General features: G+C 38.4%; 1 protein-coding gene across 1 annotated transcript in view; it reads left to right on the forward strand.

The window, feature by feature from the left end:
• Positions 1–17,942, forward strand: part of LOC107717595 (spectrin beta chain, non-erythrocytic 4-like) — an 82,419-nt gene continuing 64,477 nt past the window's right edge. The window contains exons 1-13 of the mRNA XM_016524403.1: positions 1–56; positions 202–369; positions 2,037–2,188; positions 4,218–4,391; positions 11,292–11,383; positions 12,726–12,806; positions 13,224–13,339; positions 13,471–13,583; positions 13,697–13,884; positions 15,391–15,508; positions 16,774–16,932; positions 17,024–17,326; positions 17,471–17,621. Of these exons, the coding sequence (XP_016379889.1) occupies positions 23–56; positions 202–369; positions 2,037–2,188; positions 4,218–4,391; positions 11,292–11,383; positions 12,726–12,806; positions 13,224–13,339; positions 13,471–13,583; positions 13,697–13,884; positions 15,391–15,508; positions 16,774–16,932; positions 17,024–17,326; positions 17,471–17,621 (1,849 nt within the window). The 5' untranslated portion in view covers positions 1–22. The remainder of the gene's footprint in view (positions 57–201; positions 370–2,036; positions 2,189–4,217; positions 4,392–11,291; positions 11,384–12,725; positions 12,807–13,223; positions 13,340–13,470; positions 13,584–13,696; positions 13,885–15,390; positions 15,509–16,773; positions 16,933–17,023; positions 17,327–17,470; positions 17,622–17,942) is intronic.

Here is a 17,942-nt window from a genome sequence, read left to right on the forward strand (position 1 = left end):
GAAGTCACGTAGGTTAACTGCCATGTTGAGTTTCCATTTATCCTATTCATCTTTCTGTGAGTACCTTGTATCCTTGTCTGTATCTACTGTAAATTGAATCTGAAATTTATGAATTGTGATTTGGATTCTATTAGGTTTGGCTGTACGGTTTTTCTCTTTGAGTGTTACTGTGGAAACTGACTTTTACTGCACTATATGCAGGGCTGCTTGAGGAAGCAGGCGCGATGGCCAATGCCTCAACAGACCTGGACAATGCTGAGGCCCAGAGACAGCTCAACAACAACAACAGGCCTGCAAGCACAGGATTCTGGGAAACAGAGACCACCAGTGCCAAACTATTTGAGTGCTCCCGCATCAAAAAACTAGCAGGTGAGTAGAAGATCTGCTGGATCTGTGGCTGTGCATGTGCAATATTTTGAGCGTATACACTGTATAATGTTCAGAAGTTTGGGGTCAGCGGTTTTTTTTTCTTAAAGAAATTAATATTTTTATTCAGCAACAATGCCCTAAATTGTTCAAAAAAGTGACAGTTAAGACATTTATAATGTTACGAAAGATTTCTATTTCAAATGCTGTTCTTTTAAAATTTCGAAAGAATGTATCTTGGTTTCCACAATAATATTAAGCAGCTAAAACTGCTTTCAACATTGACAATAATAAGAAGGATCATGTGACACTGAAGACTGGAGTATTAATGCTGAAAATTCAGCTTTGCATCACAGGAATAAATTACATTTTAAAATATATTAAAATGGAAAACACTTATTTTAAATTAATTAAATTAAATATTTCAAAATATTACTGTTTTTGCTGTGTATTTCATCAAATAAATGCAGCCTTTGTGAGCATAAGAGACTTTCAAAAATATTAGTGAAACTGACCCCAAACTTGAATGGTAGTGTATATATTAGGGATATGATATTTTTCAACACCCATATTTTTGTTATGTATGAGAAATAATATATGGCTGAAATAAAAATTCTAAAGAATGTATCTTGGTTTCCACAATAATATGAAGCAGCTAAAACTGCTTTCAGCATTGACAATAATAAGAAGGATCATGTGACACTGAAGACTGGAGTAATGATGCTGAAAATTCAGCTTTGCATCACAGGAATAAATTACATTTTAAAATATATTAAAATGGAAAACACTTATTTTAAATTAATTAAATTAAATATTTCAAAATATTACTGTTTTTGCTGTGTATTTCATCAAATAAATGCAGCCTTTGTGAGCATAAGAGACTTTCAAAAATATTAGTGAAACTGACCCCAAACTTGAATGGTAGTGTATATATTAGGGATATGATATTTTTCAACACCCATATTTTTGTTATGTATGAGAAATAATATATGGCTGAAATAAAAATTCTGTAACACTGTCAAATATCAAAAACTAAAAACAAATATTCAATTGATTTAGACAAATCAACATTATAATGTACAGTATGCGAAATAAATATTAATTCTGAGATTTGCTAAAGATTACATTTAACAGCATTATTAGTGTTTTTTTTAAAGATTAACATAAAACAATACCACGGCAAAGTTAATCTAAATGTAACTGACTGAAAACTCTAATATAATCTGATAACCGATATGATACCGATATCATGCATCCCTAAAGGGTTAGTTCACCCAAAAATGAAAATTATCTCATAAATTACTCACCCTCAAGTCATCCTAGGTGTATATGACTTTCTTCTTTCAGAGGAATCCAGTCGGAGTTATATTAAAAATTGTCTTTGATCTTTCAAGTTGTTTAATGGCACTCAGCGGGTGTTGCATGCATCAGTCCAAAAGAAGTTAAATAAAAAGCGCCCATCCATAAAAAAAAGTGCCTCACACGGCTCCGGGGGGTGAACAAAGGCCTCCTGTAGCAAATCGATGTGTTTTTGTAAGAAAAATATCCATATTCAAAACGTAATAATCACTTTAATGTAGCTTGCGCTCAGTGTTGTACACGGAAGCAGCTCCGACTAACCCTTTAATATAAATAAATACATTTTGTTTGTCTTTTTGTAATCATATCAGATGAGAGGGACGCAGTCCAGAAGAAAACCTTTACTAAGTGGGTGAACTCTCATTTGGCCCGTGTGTCCTGCCGTATCTCTGACCTGTATAATGACCTGAGAGACGGATACATGCTCATCAGGCTGCTGGAGGTGCTGTCAGGAGAGCTGCTGGTGAGTTCTCAGCTGAACAAACTTTTTTCCAATTTTCACTTTTTTTTCTCCACTTTTTTAATTTGACATATTTTGTGTAATTAATTAGTTTTAGCCATGCACTAAACACTAAAACTGATATTAATTAGCCGATAACCTAAAATAAAGTTTTGGTGATTAAATTTGTGTAATTAAACTTGTTCTGCTATTCAGGGTGTCGTGTTCTAAGACGATAAATTAAACCAGATGTATTACATTTTGGCAATGAGCAGCCTCTCCACATTTCAGCCAAACAAATGTACAGATTGCTATTGTATTGCTGCTGATGTTTACCTGTTAGCTTATAGATGCTGACACAGTCAAAAAGCGTCATTAGAGAGCCACTAGTTAAACAGCACAGTTTGATTTCGGCCCTCCAAAACTATTTCAGCTAAAACCAATTTTTTTTTTTGGTGAAATATTTTTGGGTGCCAGAATTTTGGTGCATCACTAATTATTAGTATTTCTTGCTAGTATCACTAATACTTTTGCTGTACTATTTGGATTGAGCCCCACTCAAATGAATACCTTAGATGATTTGACTCAATGAGGAGAGGTTTTCTCTTACTTTTCTATAGGAATGAACCTAATATTTCTGCTTGCTGGTGATTTGACCAGTAAACAACCATTCAGAAACCTAGCAACACATAGCAGCATCCTAAAAAACACTCAGGATTGTGGTGGCACTTCAGAAAAAAAAGTGTTTTTCTTTTAATAACTTGCTCTAAGATTTGATTCAGCCCAGTGTTATTTTAATATTATTTACAGGTGCATCTCAATAAATTAGAATGTCGTGGAAAAGTTCATTTATTTCAGTAATTCTACTCAAATTGTGAAACTCGTGTATTAAATAAATTCAGTGCACACAGACTGAAGTAGTTTAAGTCTTTGGTTCTTTTAATTGTGATGATTTTGGCTCACATTTAACAAAACCCCACCAATTCACTATCTCAACAAATTAGAATATGGTGACATGCCAATCAGCTAATCAACTCAAAACACCTGCAAAGGTTTCCTGAGCCTTCAAAATGGTCTCTCAGTTTGGTTCACTAGGCTACACAATCATGGGGAAGACTGCTGATCTGACAGTTGTCCAGAAGACAATCGTTGACACCCTTCACAAGGAGGGTAAGCCACAAACATTCATTGCCAAATAAGCTGGCTGTTCACAGAGTGCTGTGTCCAAGCATGTTAACAGAAAGTTGAGTGGAAGGAAAAAGTGTGGAAGAAAAAGATGCACAACCAACCGATAGAACCGCAGCCTTATGAGGATTGTCAAGCAAAATCGAATCAAGAATTTGAGTGAACTTGACAAGGAATGGACTGAGGCTGGGGTCAAGGCATCAAGAGCCACCACACACAGACGTGTCAAGGAATTTGGCTACAGTTGTCGTATTCCTCTTGTTAAGCCACTCCTGAACCACAGACAACGTCAGAGGCGTCTTACCTGGGCTAAGGAGAAGAAGAACTGGACTGTTGCCCAGTGGTCCAAAGTTATGCGAGTTTCACAATTTGAGTTGAATTACTGAAATAAATGAACTTTTCCACGACATTCTAATTTATTGAGATGCACCTGTATATACTGTCATAGTTTTTAATATTTTGAATAGGCTTTTATTTTTATATATTTAGTTTAATTTTAATTAAATTTTTATATGCTTTTGTTATTTCTGTTAGCTTTTAAAATACAATTTAGATTTAATTAATTTTTATTTCCATTTTAGTTTTAGTTTTTATTTATTTTTAGTTAGTAAGTTTAGTGCTTCAATTTAAACTTATTTCAGTTAGCTTTCATGGCAAAATGTCTTGTATCTAATATTCATATTTTTATTTCAGCTTTTTTCAAGTAACAAAAATGTTTATTTATAATAATTTTAGTTTTAATTCATGACAATCACCCTGACTCAGCCTACATGCTATGCTTTATTAATTGTCTTTCAAAGGTTGAATACAGGAAGTTTCAAGCACGTGTTTCTGACACATTCTTGTTTTAATATGTTTTTGTTTTAAGCCTCGGCCCACGAGAGGCAGGATGAGGATTCACTGTTTGGAGAATGTGGATAAGGCTCTTCAGTTCCTCAAAGAACAGAGGGTTCATCTAGAAAATGTTGGTTCTCATGATATAGTTGATGGAAACCACCGCCTCACTCTCGGCCTCATCTGGACCATCATCCTCCGCTTCCAGGTAAGAGCTTCTTGGATTTCTTGAGACTGCTTTTGGACTTTTTGAAGGCCTCATCTGACTTTAAGAGAAAGCTCTGAGTACTGATCTCTGGGCCGTCTTATCCAGTATGCAATCATTGACTAGCGCTGGATTTATTTGATCTGATGCGGTCTGATCTGTAAAAGAGGTGGGCATGTTTGGACCCTGTGGGGGTGTTTGATCCCTGTCTGCCCTTTATGGTCCCTGCTGTGTGTGATCACTGTCTGTGTGGTGCCCGTGTGTCTGTATGACCGATTGTCAATACCTACATTACGTACTGTAGGTATGCAGTACTGATAGCAGTGGAGTTGACAAAATACAGTTGAGTCACTTTATGTGCACTAACAATGCCCACAGTATGCATGTGACTGTGAAGGCCACAAGACCATAGTGTGACCAATTTCTCATTTTTAATTTCTGTGGGTTGCTCACAAGCGCCTGAATGACTCCTTTTTTGGTGTTTTTTTGTCATTTTGGGTTTTGCAGCCCTTTGTCCCTGTATGCTGTCATTGTATGAAGAAAAACAGCTTGGGAAGAGTGCTAAAGTTCTTTTTTTGTGTGGTTTGGAATGGCATAAGGGTTTTTGAATTTTATAAACAGAATTTTCATTTTTGGTTGAACAAGTCCATCACTCTGCCAAGCTCTCATCCAACTTTAACCAAGGGCAATGCTGTGAAAAAGAAATGTCCTTAATTGTATCAAATATCTACTTTTAAAAACTGAACTGGCAGATATTATAATATTCATGAAATAAAAGGCCAATTAAGTGCACTTAAATAGAGTCACTTTCATGCTTATGTTTCTTAACACACTTCAGTACACTTTAGGTACACTTAAGTGCACGTCAACAATGTCATATTAAAAATTTTCCTTTATAGTACATTTTAAATTGTTGTTTTAATAATCTTTTGTCAAATAAAGTACATTTATTTATTTAATGTTTTTGACTAACTTTCTAAAGCACATGTAAAGTACTTGATTATAATTTTAACTGCAGTGTGTTATTTGATATTAAATTTGAAGTTATCAAATATATACTGAATATATATTATATGTACTATATTAATATATGTTCTAAATTATGTACTAAATTAGTATATTTTAAATGTACTAAATTGCAACTTCACCATTACGAATATAATTACAAATGTGTTTAAATACATGACACACAAGTTTCAATAGAATGACATTAAAGTACATTTTAGTGTATCATAAATGTGTCAGACCCTGTTCCGTGTTTTTCGTGTGTTTTGCTCCCCAAGTGCCTTCCTTGGCCTTATTTGGTCCTTCCCGTTCCTGTCATTATGATCATTTGTTCCAGGTGTTCCCCATTCAGTTCATTTGTTCCCAGGTGTGTCCCATTAGTTCCCCTGTACTTAAGCCCTGTGTTTCCTTGTCTCCAGTGTCAGGTATTGAATGTCTGTGAATGTGTTAACCTTTCCTGCTACGTGTGTTTTTCCTGGTTCCCTTAAAGACATTAAAATCTCATGTGTTGATGTACTCCTGGTCTCCTGGTTCCTCGCTCCGCGCTCCAACACCGTAGTGAATCGTGACAGAATACCGTTTCTCAGTCAAGCCCGCCGGCTGAGGCTCTCTCCAGCCCGCCAGCCGTTCCGTAGTCAAGCCCGCCGGCTGCGGCTCACTCAAGCCCACCGACCATGCCTTTCGCCCCGAACCAAAAGGGGAATCGAAGGAGGAGAAGGCGGTCGGCTCCAGCCCCAGCGCTCGCTCCAGTGTCGGCTCCAACCCCCGAATCCAGCCCAAAGAGGGCTCCTGTTCCTGAGTTAAGCCCACGGAGGGCTCCTGTTCCCGAGTTTAGCCCACGGAGGGCTCCTGTTCCCGAGTTTAGCCCACGGAGGGCTCCTGTTCCCGAGTTTAGCCCAGAGAAGGCTCCAGTCCCCGAGTTTAGCCCACGGAGGGCTCCTGTTCTAGCCCAGAGAGGGCTCCAGTCCCCGAGTTTAGCCCAGAGAGGGTTCCAGTCCCAAGTTTAGCCCAGAGAAGGCTCCAGTCCCCGAGTGTAGCACAGAAAGGGCTCCAGTTCCCAAGTCAAGCCCAGGGAGGGCCACTGTTCCTGAGTTAGGCCTACGGAGGGCCTCTAAAGACTATATTCTCCCCAAGGATTTTTTTTTTGGGGGGGTACTATGGGTCTGTCCATAGTGGCCGGCCGAGTGGTGAGGCCAAGGCTACGGAGGCCGTCCAGCCATGGCCTTCTGAGTTCCCTGCTCCGCCATGGCCTCCTGAACTGTCTGATCTACCTTGGCCTTCTGAGCTGCCTGCTCCGCCATGGCTCCCCGAGCTCCCTGTTCCACCATGGCCCCCTGAACTGTATGCTCCGCCATGGCCTCCTAGTCTGCCTGTTCCGCCATGTCCTCCTGAACTGTCTGCTCCGCCATGGCCTCCTAGTCTGCCTGATCCGCCATGGCACCCCAAACTGTCTGATCCGCCATGGCCCCCTGAGTTCTCTACTCCTCCATGGCTCCCCGAGCTGCCTGCTCCACCATGGCCCACCGAACGGGTACCACTCTGGAGGCCTGCTGTCCCGTGTCTGTCCTGAGGGGCCTCCAGAGTACCCACCCCACCTCCCCGTTGGATGTTGTGAGGCGCGAGGATGCGCCTTCCGGGAGGGCGGGGGAGTAATGTCAGACCCTGTTCCGTGTTTTGTGTGTGTTTTGCTCCCCAAGTGCCTTCCTTGCCCTTATTTAGTCCTTCCCGTTCCTGTCATTATGATCATTTGTTCCAGGTGTTTCCCGTTCAGTTCATTTGTTCCCAGGTGTGTCCCATTAGTTCCCCTGTACTTAAGCCCTGTGTTTCCTTGTCTCCAATGTCAGGTATTGAATGTCTGTGAATGTGTTAACTGGGGGGGTACTATGGGTCTGTCCATAGTGGCCGGCCGAGTGGTGAGGCCAAGGCTACGGAGGCCGTCCAGCCATGGCCTTCTGAGTTCCCTGCTCCGCCATGGCCTCCTAGTCTGCCTGATCCGCCATGGCACCCCAAACTGTCTGATCCGCCATGGCCCCCTGAGTTCTCTACTCCTCCATGGCTCCCCGAGCTGCCTGCTCCACCATGGCCCACCGAACGGGTACCACTCTGGAGGCCTGCTGTCCCGTGTCTGTCCTGAGGGGCCTCCAGAGTACCCACCCCACCTCCCCGTTGGATGTTGTGAGGCGCGAGGATGCGCCTTCCGGGAGGGCGGGGGAGTAATGTCAGACCCTGTTCCGTGTTTTGTGTGTGTTTTGCTCCCCAAGTGCCTTCCTTGCCCTTATTTAGTCCTTCCCGTTCCTGTCATTATGATCATTTGTTCCAGGTGTTTCCCGTTCAGTTCATTTGTTCCCAGGTGTGTCCCATTAGTTCCCCTGTACTTAAGCCCTGTGTTTCCTTGTCTCCAATGTCAGGTATTGAATGTCTGTGAATGTGTTAACCTTTCCTGCTACGTGTGTTTTTCCTGGTTCCCTTAAAGACATTAAAATCTCCTGTGTTGATGTACTTCTATTTCAAAAGAGGTTGCAGGTCTAAAAATATAAATATGGCTATTAAGGAAACCGTATAGGCCGAGAAAGTTAAATGTACAGTAGGTCATTTTTTATTTGTTTATCCTATCTAACCTACATTTTTAAATTAAAATAAGAAGGTTATGAGTGGGATGGTGATGAGTGCTTTTTAAAAGTATGTGAAACTGTACTCAATTTTCACAAGGGAAACCAGGGTCGCCGTGATTTTGCCAAGTAAGACATGTTCCTGGATCAACATCTTTTGTTGATCCTGGATCAACATTACTGTCCAAAAATATAGACTAAACCCAATCCCTACCCCTAAACCTAACCCTACCCATAATTTATTCCTAAAATCAGTGTGAAATGATAGCTGATTAACAAGGGTGTAAAAGCACCTAACCCTGATTGTAAGCCTAAAACAGACATTTCCTGAAAAGTTATCCCTCAATTCTGATTGGTTAATTGGAATGTTGTTCCAGGATCAACAAGGATGTTGATCCAGGAACATGTTGTACTTGGTGAAATCACGGTCACCGGGAAACCAGGCTTGTATTTTCTCACTTCCATCATCTCTCTGAATATTTTAAAGCGCTCCGTGTCCATGTAACTACAAAGTACAGAGCAGCTCCTGGTTTGTATTGCCTGTCATCTCTTGGCTCTATCAGTAAAGCAGTGGCAGGTTACCCAGAATGCCGTCTGACTGCAGCCCAGTAAGCTGATGCTGTGGTGATTTTGGACGTAGGGACTGAGAGAGGTGGCGTGTCACTCGATCCACCGAGCGTGCCGTAGAGATGGCGGGGTGGGGCTATCATTCACGTTCAGCTCTCGTCCTCTCGTGATTCTTCCTCTTCCCCTCTCGCTCTCATTTATTGTCCCGCCTCCCTCCTCCATATTCCTCTTTATATCCTGTCTCCATATATGCCGGAATATCTCTCCGCTCCCCTATTTATCTTCTTCCTACCCTCCCCATCTCTGTTGGAGTTCACTCTGCCCAGTCAGCAGGTAAGGCCGAACACTGCAGCAGCCGAACAGAGAGAGAGAGAGAGAAAGAGAGGGAGGAATTAGGAAGAGGGCAGATGGGAAAGCTGTAAGGCAAAAGAAACATGCAAACTTCAGTATCTTGTGGACCAGAAACGTTACAGATGTAGCACTATATATCACAACTTAGGCTACACTAGTTTGATGAAGGTTTTATATTTGCTTTCTCTTGTTATGTATTATTCATTATAAATCTGTTTACATTTCCTATCTTTCCTTTGTAGAACTTTGCTACTCTTGTTTTAAGCATAAGCCTTTGTAAATTTTGTTAGATTTACACTTAAAGCAAAAAAAAACCTTGTCGCCCAACTGAATAAGAAAAATATTACATAACTCAAGATATATTCTGTGAGGGAAAGACTTCTTATCTAACCTAATGTTGCTTCTCAAGCAAATTTATCTTGTTTTAAGGATGTTTTACTGGAAAAACAAGCCTAAATTACAGGTTTTTGCAGTGCTGTTCTTTGAGGTTGTAGACATCGATCATATATTAACTGCATGATGCAAGAAATTCAATATGACGAATGATCTTGGGTCACTGTAGTTTTGTAATGTGCTGGGGATGTTTGTGTGTGTGTTTGATTCACACTATAATGCCTGATATTGTGAGAGTGTGTCCTTGTGCCACGCATTAGTATGTATCACGTCAAAATGACAAAACTGGTGCAATTGCTGTCATATGTATTGATGAGACGACACTAAGCACAATATGATATTTGTGGCCTGATGACGGAACAGGCCAGTAAACCACAGATACTAGGTTAATGCAGTCACATTAAATATGATACGATAATTCTATACAATGAATGAATACCTTTAATGTCATTGTCATTGCATCTCATAAACTTTAATTGAAGGAGAGACCTGAATATCATTGAGATCACAGGACTCGGGCCAGTAAGCAACCACCTGGTAACTACCCAGAAATGCCTAGCATCTTCCTAGCAAGGTCCTATCAACCACTCAAACACCTAAGCACGATGAAGGCAACTTTTGCACTGACGAGCACAATTTCTTTAGAAAATATAAAAATCTAATTTAAAGAAATAATTCACCAAAAATGAAAATTCTGCCTTCATTTACTCACCCTCAAGTTGTTTCAAACCTGTAAGAGTTTCTTTCTTCTGTTGAGCACAAAAGAAGAAGAATGTTGGTAACCAGACAGTTGACGGCAGCCATTGACTTCCATAGTATGAAAAAAAATATTATGGAAGACAATGGCTACCATCAATTGTTTGGTTACCAGTCTTCATTTTTGGGTGAACTATCCCTTTAACCCTTATGAGCTTTTCAGACATTTTTGATTGATTTCATTTTTGTTTTTTGTCAATCTGAGTGGTTCAGACCTTGGTAACTTTTTTAGATATGCAATCTGGGGGGAAAAAAATAGGAATAATTCTTTTAACAATTTGTCCTAACACAGAGCAGTTTGTCTTTTTTTTTATTGTGTTGAATAACATTTATATATCAGCCACAATGTTGAACACAATACACACAATAATAGGGTGATTCTCACGAAACCATTAAAACACCATGGCACTAATGATTTTAAATATAAAACAATTTAGTAATATAAAAAAGCATCAGAATAAAGACAATACTGTTCTCTACCTTGCACAATGTGTAATTTCAACTTGAGAAAAGCAGTGAGACTATAAAACATCCAGAGTGCAAAAGGTTCACTCCTAATACAAAAAACACACACACAATTAAATGAATTGCAAAATGAAATTTAAAGGGTTAGTTCACCCAAAAATGAAAGTTCTGTCATTAATTGCTCACCCTCATGTCGTTTTAAACCCATAAGACCTTCGTTCATCTTCGGAACACAGATTAAGATATTTTTGATGGAATCTGAGAGCTTTTTCTGACCCTGAATAGACAGCAATACAACTGAAATGTTCCCAAGTCCAGAAACGTGGCAAGGACATCGGTAAAATAATCCATGTGCCATCTTTTGCCAATTTTCATTTTTGGTTGAAATATCCCTTTAATTAAGATTTGAATAAGATCTAAATTACCCAAAATTTCAACAACAAAAAAAAGTATTTGATTTTGTTGTTACTGCTTCAGGGAATTGTTATGCCATTTCATTAGAAAAAAATATATATAAATTTCCCTTCAAAATTAACAACCAAGATGTAGCCCTTTTTTGATGATTGGGATACTGCATGGTCCTCCTGGTATACTATCATTTGTTTCATTGCAATATGAATATGAAGTTTTTTGGCTTAATGATCCCAGTAGGGAAAGCAAAGCCAGTGACTGGTCCCTTAAAGAGCACACAACCATGTAATGTCTGTCAATTTCGGATTGCAGTAACCTTTTTATTGGTGTTTCTCATTCCTAACAGATCCAGGTGATTAAGATTGAGACGGAGGACAACAGAGAGACACGCTCCGCTAAAGATGCCCTACTTCTGTGGTGTCAGATGAAAACAGCAGGGTAACATCTATATATCTATCCCACAACTACCCATAACCAACCCATGGACAGTCATACTACAGGTGCATCTCAATAAATTAGTCGTGGAAAAGTTCATTTATTTTAACTCAAATTCTGAAACTCGTGTATTAAATAAATTCAATGCACACAGACTGAAGTAGTTTAAGTCTTTGGTTCTTTTAATTGTGATGATTTTGGCTCACATTTAACAAAAACCCACCAATTCACTATCTCAACAAATTAGAATATGGTGACATGCCAATCAGCTAATCAACTCAAAACACCTGCAAAGGTTTCCTGAGCCTTCAAAATGGTCTCTCAGTTTGGTTCACTAGGCCAGTGTTTCCCAACCTTTTTTTAGTCGCGGCACCCTTTGGAAATTTTAACAAACTTGTGGCACCCTAAAAGATCAATTTTGTCACAATATTTGAATTTCTAACTTCAATATGATAATGTGAAAAGTATAGATATTCGGTACAACAGGGAAGAAAATTTATTTAATACACGAGTTTCACAATTTGAGTTGAATTACTGAAATAAATGAACTTTTCCATGACATTCTAATTTATTGAGATGCACCTGTATATACTGTATATGCTACTGGTAAAAATAATCATTTGGAATAATTAAGGTATTTTAATGTTTTTAAAATAAGTATTTTATGCTCACCGAGACAGCATTTATTTGATCAAAAAGTACATTAAAACAGTATTATTGTGAAATATTATTACCATTTAAAATAACTGTTTTCTATTTTAATATATTTTAAAATGTAATTTATTCCTGTGATCAAAACTGAATTTTCAGCATCATCACTCCAGTCTTCAGTGTCACATGATTCTTTAGAAATCATTTTAATATGCTGATTTTCTGCTCAATTATTAATGTTTTTCTTATTATCAGTGATAAATACCTTTTTTGCTGTTTAATATTTTTATGACAATTGTGGTACTTTAAAAGTTTAAAAGAACTGCATTTATTTGAGATATAAATCTTTTGTAACATTATAAATGTCTTTACTACTGTCACTTTTGATTCATGTAATTGTTCATGTGAGACTGAAGTCTGGAGTAATGATGTTGAAAATTCAGCTTTGTCATCATAGGAATACATTCATATAGAAAACTTTTAGTAAGATTTGACAATATTACTGTATATTTGATCATATAAAACCAGCAAAGGTGAGCATGAGACTTCTTTCAAAAACATTTTAAAAATTATAATTATTCCAAAATTTTGATGTGTTTGGTATTATTTGGGCCTTCAGAGAAATAGACATGATTTTGCTGTACGTGAGAAGTCTTTGATGATGCTGCGATGTGTTTCCTGTGTTTTGCCCCAGGTACCCAGAGGTCAACATTCACAACTTCACCACCTGCTGGAGGGACGGCCTGGCTTTCAACGCTCTTATTCACAGGCACAGGTCAGCGGTTCAGACAGATACACATCATACTGACTTGGCTTTCTTTTATACCATTCACATCATTGATAGAGGCTGTTGGGAAGTCATGGCCTAATGGTTAGAGAGTCGGACTCGTAACCCAAAGGTTGCGGGTTCGCGTCTCGTACCGGCAGGGATTGTAGGTGGGGGGGGGGAATGTGCAGCGCTCTCTTCACCTTCAATACCACCACTGAGGGGCCCTTGAGCAAGGCACCGAACCCCCAACTGCTCCCCGGGCGCCGCAGCATAAATGGCTGCCCACTGCTCCGGGTGTGTGTTCACTGTTGTGTGTGTGCACTTTGGATGGGATAAATGCAGAGCACTAATTCCGAGTATGGGTCACCATACTTGGCCACATGTCACGTTATGTGAGCTGATTTCTGCTTGCGTGTTTCACAGGCCTGATTTAATTGAATTCCACAAGTTGACCAGATCCAATGCAACACACAACCTCCAGCAAGCCTTTAACATAGCTGAACAGAGTCTCGGACTCACCAAACTACTAGACCCTGAGGGTAACGAACAGCATTTTACTCTCACTAAATACAGCTAATACAGTGTGACCCTTTAAATGACCTTGTTCGGACAGAGATTTGCTAAATAGCTGAATGATCACTCAAAACTATAACCATTTTCTCCCACCCAGATGTAAACACAGAGAACCCAGATGAGAAGTCCATCATCACTTATGTAGTATCCTACTATCATTATTTCTCCAAAATGAAGGCACTTATTGTAGAAGGGAAGAGAATTGGAAAGGTAGGGGGTGTTTTTGTGCATGTTTGATAAAGCTAAATACATTATCGTCTCATGTGAATTAGCTCGAGTGTGTTATCAGATGCACATTTTTCCTCTCTTTTTCCTCTTTCTAGGTGCTGGACAATGCTATAGAAGCTGAGAAGATCATTCGCCGTTACGAGGCTTTAGCATCCGACCTGTTAGAGTGGATTGAGAGAACCATTAGCATCATTAGCAACCAGAAGTTTGCAAACTCACTGTCGGGTGTTCAGCAACAGCTTCAAGCCTTTACCACCTACTGCACCATTGAGAAGCCTATCAAGTAAGAGAGAATAAATGAAACAGAGGTCTGATGACTGCCAGAGAAGTACTCGTCTCAAACTATGACTGTGAATCATCTGGTTCTTTCAGCGCTTTCTTACTCTACCATTTAAGGAGACTAGTATTGTTGGTCAAAGGTGTTCAAAGGTGTTCCTACCCGTGTGAAAAAGAAGTGCGCTTATATTGAATGTGCACTTGCAGTGTACTTCAAATCTTAAAAGTGTATTTTAAAAAAACTGTACTTGCAGTGCAGATTATATAATATTAATGGAATAAAGGGCCACTTAAGTGTACTTTCATGACTTTTCTTAACACACACAGGGATAGTTCACCCAAAAATGAAAATCCAAACCTGTATGAGTTTCTGACTTCTGTTGAATACAAAAGAAGGTATTATGAAGAATGTTGTAACCAAACAGTTGCTGGTAGCCATTGACTTCCATAGTATGGAAAAATTACTATGGAAGTCAATGGCTACCAGCAACTGTTTGTTTATACACATTCTTTAAAATATCTTCTTTTGTGTTCAACAGAAGACAGTACAATACAGGTTTGAAACAACACGAAGGTGAGTAAATGATGACAGAATTTTCTTTTTTTGGGTGAACAACAGAAATGACATTGAATTATATTTTATTTCACCAGACTAGGAGCAATTGCTTGTCAGTACATTCTGCAGTGCACATTAAACATTTCAAAGACAGTAGAAGTATTTATGACATTGTATATAAAGTTGTACTGAAGTCCTACTTAAGTGGGTTAAAAAAAAAGCACTCTTAAGTTCAGCTAATTGCATTTAACATAATTTTAATTTAATTATAAGTAACATGCAATTAAGTGTCCGAAAACATTACATTCAGTCCATACTTAAGTATATTATTTAAAGCACTCTTTTTAAAAGCATACTAGCTGGAAAGTGTTTTTTTTTCGCTGATTATTGGCAGATTGTGCTGCTAACCATAGCTATTCAATATCTGACCGCAAGTAGGCTGTATTATTGTAATTTTTCTCACCACTTAACATTGTGTAGAGAAAGTGTTTGTCTTTTCATATTATGTACAAACAATATCACCAACTCTTGTTGAAAATTAATGATTTTTGGTCACTTTGTCGCATACTTTCAATGTAAACTCCCTTTTAGAATCGGTCGATGTGCTCAACTGATGTGCTCATGTTTATTGGACTCTTTTACTCTGTTTTTAAAGCTTTAAGTTAATTACATTAGTCCATTTGGAATAAAGACTTGTTCATGCCGTTGCATTAATCAAATATCACAATCAGGGAATGTGCTGACACTTGAGAGAGCTGTTACTTTCACTGCGAGGAATGCAGCTTGTTTAACACTCAGTGACCGAAGTTACCGTACAGTGACACTGACATAGAGTTTAATATGTGGTCTGAAATAGTAAGTATCTGTGCTGTTTTTAATGGAAAGATGTACAGCACAGACAGCACAGATGTAGTGCAGTTTGTGTGGTTATTTATGGTGTGGATTGTTTTTGTTCAGATTCCAGGAGAAAGGGAACCTGGAGGTGCTGCTTTTCACCATCCAAAGTAAGCTCAGAGCTAACAATCAGAAGCCATATATGCCTCATGATGGGAAACTTATCTCAGACATCAATAAGGTATGTACTGTTTAGTTAATATGGTTCTCAGCTGGTTACAGTGTCAAATTTGTATTTTTGTATAACCAAAACAGGGCTGATTCCCTTTCAGAAAAAAAGTTACTTTTTTTTTTATTTGAAAATATAGAAATATGACATATCATGTCATTTGAATTAAATATTAACTAAAGACCTAAAGAAGAAATATACACCGCTTGTCAGAAGTTTTGGAATAATTAAGATTTTTTTAATGTAATGTAAAACCCCTGATTTTGATTTAAAAAATACAGTAAAAAATGTAATACCGTGAAATATTTTACAATTTAAAATAACTGTTTTCTAATAGAATATGTCTTAAAATGTAATTTATTCCTGTGATCAAAGCTGTATTTTCAGCATCATCACTCCAGTCTTCACTGTCACATGAGCCTTCAGAAATCATTCTAATATGCTGATTTGCAGCTCAGTTATTATCAATTATTTTGGTGCTCAATTATTGATGATAGTACTTATTATTTTTACTGTGAAAAACAGTTTTTGCTGCTTAATATTTTTGTGGAAATGTTTTTTTTCCCTTCAGGACTCTTTGATAAATTGAAAGTTCAAAAGAACAACATTTGAAATTGAATTTTTTGCATCATTATAAATGTCCTGACTTTTTATCCTTTTAATGCATCCTTGCTGAATAAAAGTATTATTATTTTTTATCATACTTCCTCCAAATTTTGAAATGGTAGTGTATCACAATTTCAACAAAATGTATGAAGCAGCACAACTGTTTTCAAATAATCAGAAATGTTTCTTGAGCAGCGAATCAGCATATTATCATGATTTCTGAAGGCTCATGTGACACTGAAGACTGGAGTAATGATGCTGAAAATCCAGCTTTGATCACAGGAATAAATTACATTTTAAAACATATTCAAATACAAAACAGCTATTTTAAATTGAAATAATATTTCGCAATTTTAGTGTTTTACTGTGTGTTTGATTAAACAAATTCAGCCTTGGTGATTATAAAAGACATTTCAAAAATTTTAACATTTTTTAATTATGTCAAACTTTTAGTGATTCCGATCATTTTTTTTATAATTACAGATAGTGTATAATTTTTGTATATTTTATTTATTATAGGAAGTTTTATTTACCTACTATTTACCCTTTTCAGCTAAGCTATTCACATTTTAGTATATTGATATATTATTGAATGACTTAATCAAAATGATTGTATGATTGTTGGCATTGTCTCACAGAATAATCCTGATATTTTGTTTTTCTCATGAAAGGCGTGGGAGAGACTAGAGAAGGCGGAGCACGAGAGGGGCGTAGCTCTTAGAAAAGAGCTGATTCGTCAGGAAAAGCTAGAACTTCTAGCTCAACGATTCGATCATAAGACCACCATGAGGCAGGCTTGGCTGAATGAAAACCAGCGTCTCGTCTCACAGGTGTGCAGAACAGAAAAAAATAAAACTTGGTGAACTGGGTAAAATAAAACAGGAGAAATTCTGACTTAAACGGGTGCTGTGTTTTTCTCAGGATAACTTCGGCTATGACCTGCCAGCTGTTGAAGCTGCCATGAAGAAACACGAGGCGATCGAAGCAGACATCATGTCATACGAGGAGCGCATCAGTGTCGTGGTGGAGCTGGCGACTGAGATGGAGTCAGAAGGGTACTATGACATCCGACGTATCTTGGCGCGCAAAGAAAACATCTTCGGCCAGTGGAGCCTTCTGAAGGAGCTGGTGGTGGGGCGTAAAACCCGTCTGGAGAAGAACCTGGCCTTGCAGAAGACCTTCCAAGAGATGGTCTACATGATCGACTGGATGGAGGAGATGCAGGTGGATTGACTGTACCAATTTGATTTGGTTTTTGATTAAAACCAGCCACAAAAAACATACATGGTGTTTTAACACTATTTTCATGCCACTATTTTCATGCAGTAGTCAAGTTGACACAATCAACGTGCCATATTCTCACTCCAGGTTAAGCTGCTGTCTAAAGACTATGGCAAACATCTTCTTGAAGTGGAGGACATGCTCCAGAAACAGAGTTTACAGGAGGCTGACATCTCTATACAGGCAGACAGAGTTCAAATCCTCAACACTGCAGCTCTCAAATTCACCACTATTGAAGGTGAGTGCGCCTCAAAACAGTAACATGATGAATATTGATTCAGAGACACTGTCTGGGGTCAGGATGTGATGGCAGATTGTGATATAAAGGTTACTGTAACTGGATGCATTTCTTTCACTGAGATGTCCAGAGACCTCTGCAGGGTAGAGTATGTAAAATTATATGACATGAGGAACTTGCAAAATGCGCCACAAGAGGGCTGGAGTTGGTTTGCTCTGTATTCAGTGCATACTCTGATTCAGAGCTCAACAATGAGGATTTTTCTGCTTTTGCCATGTTTTTTTTTTTTTTCTTTTTTGCTACAAATTATATTAACGTTTT

Source organism: Sinocyclocheilus rhinocerous, unplaced genomic scaffold (genome assembly GCF_001515625.1).
Source record: "Sinocyclocheilus rhinocerous isolate Xijiao unplaced genomic scaffold, SAMN03320098_v1.1 scaffold240, whole genome shotgun sequence".
NCBI lineage: Eukaryota > Metazoa > Chordata > Actinopteri > Cypriniformes > Cyprinidae > Sinocyclocheilus > Sinocyclocheilus rhinocerous.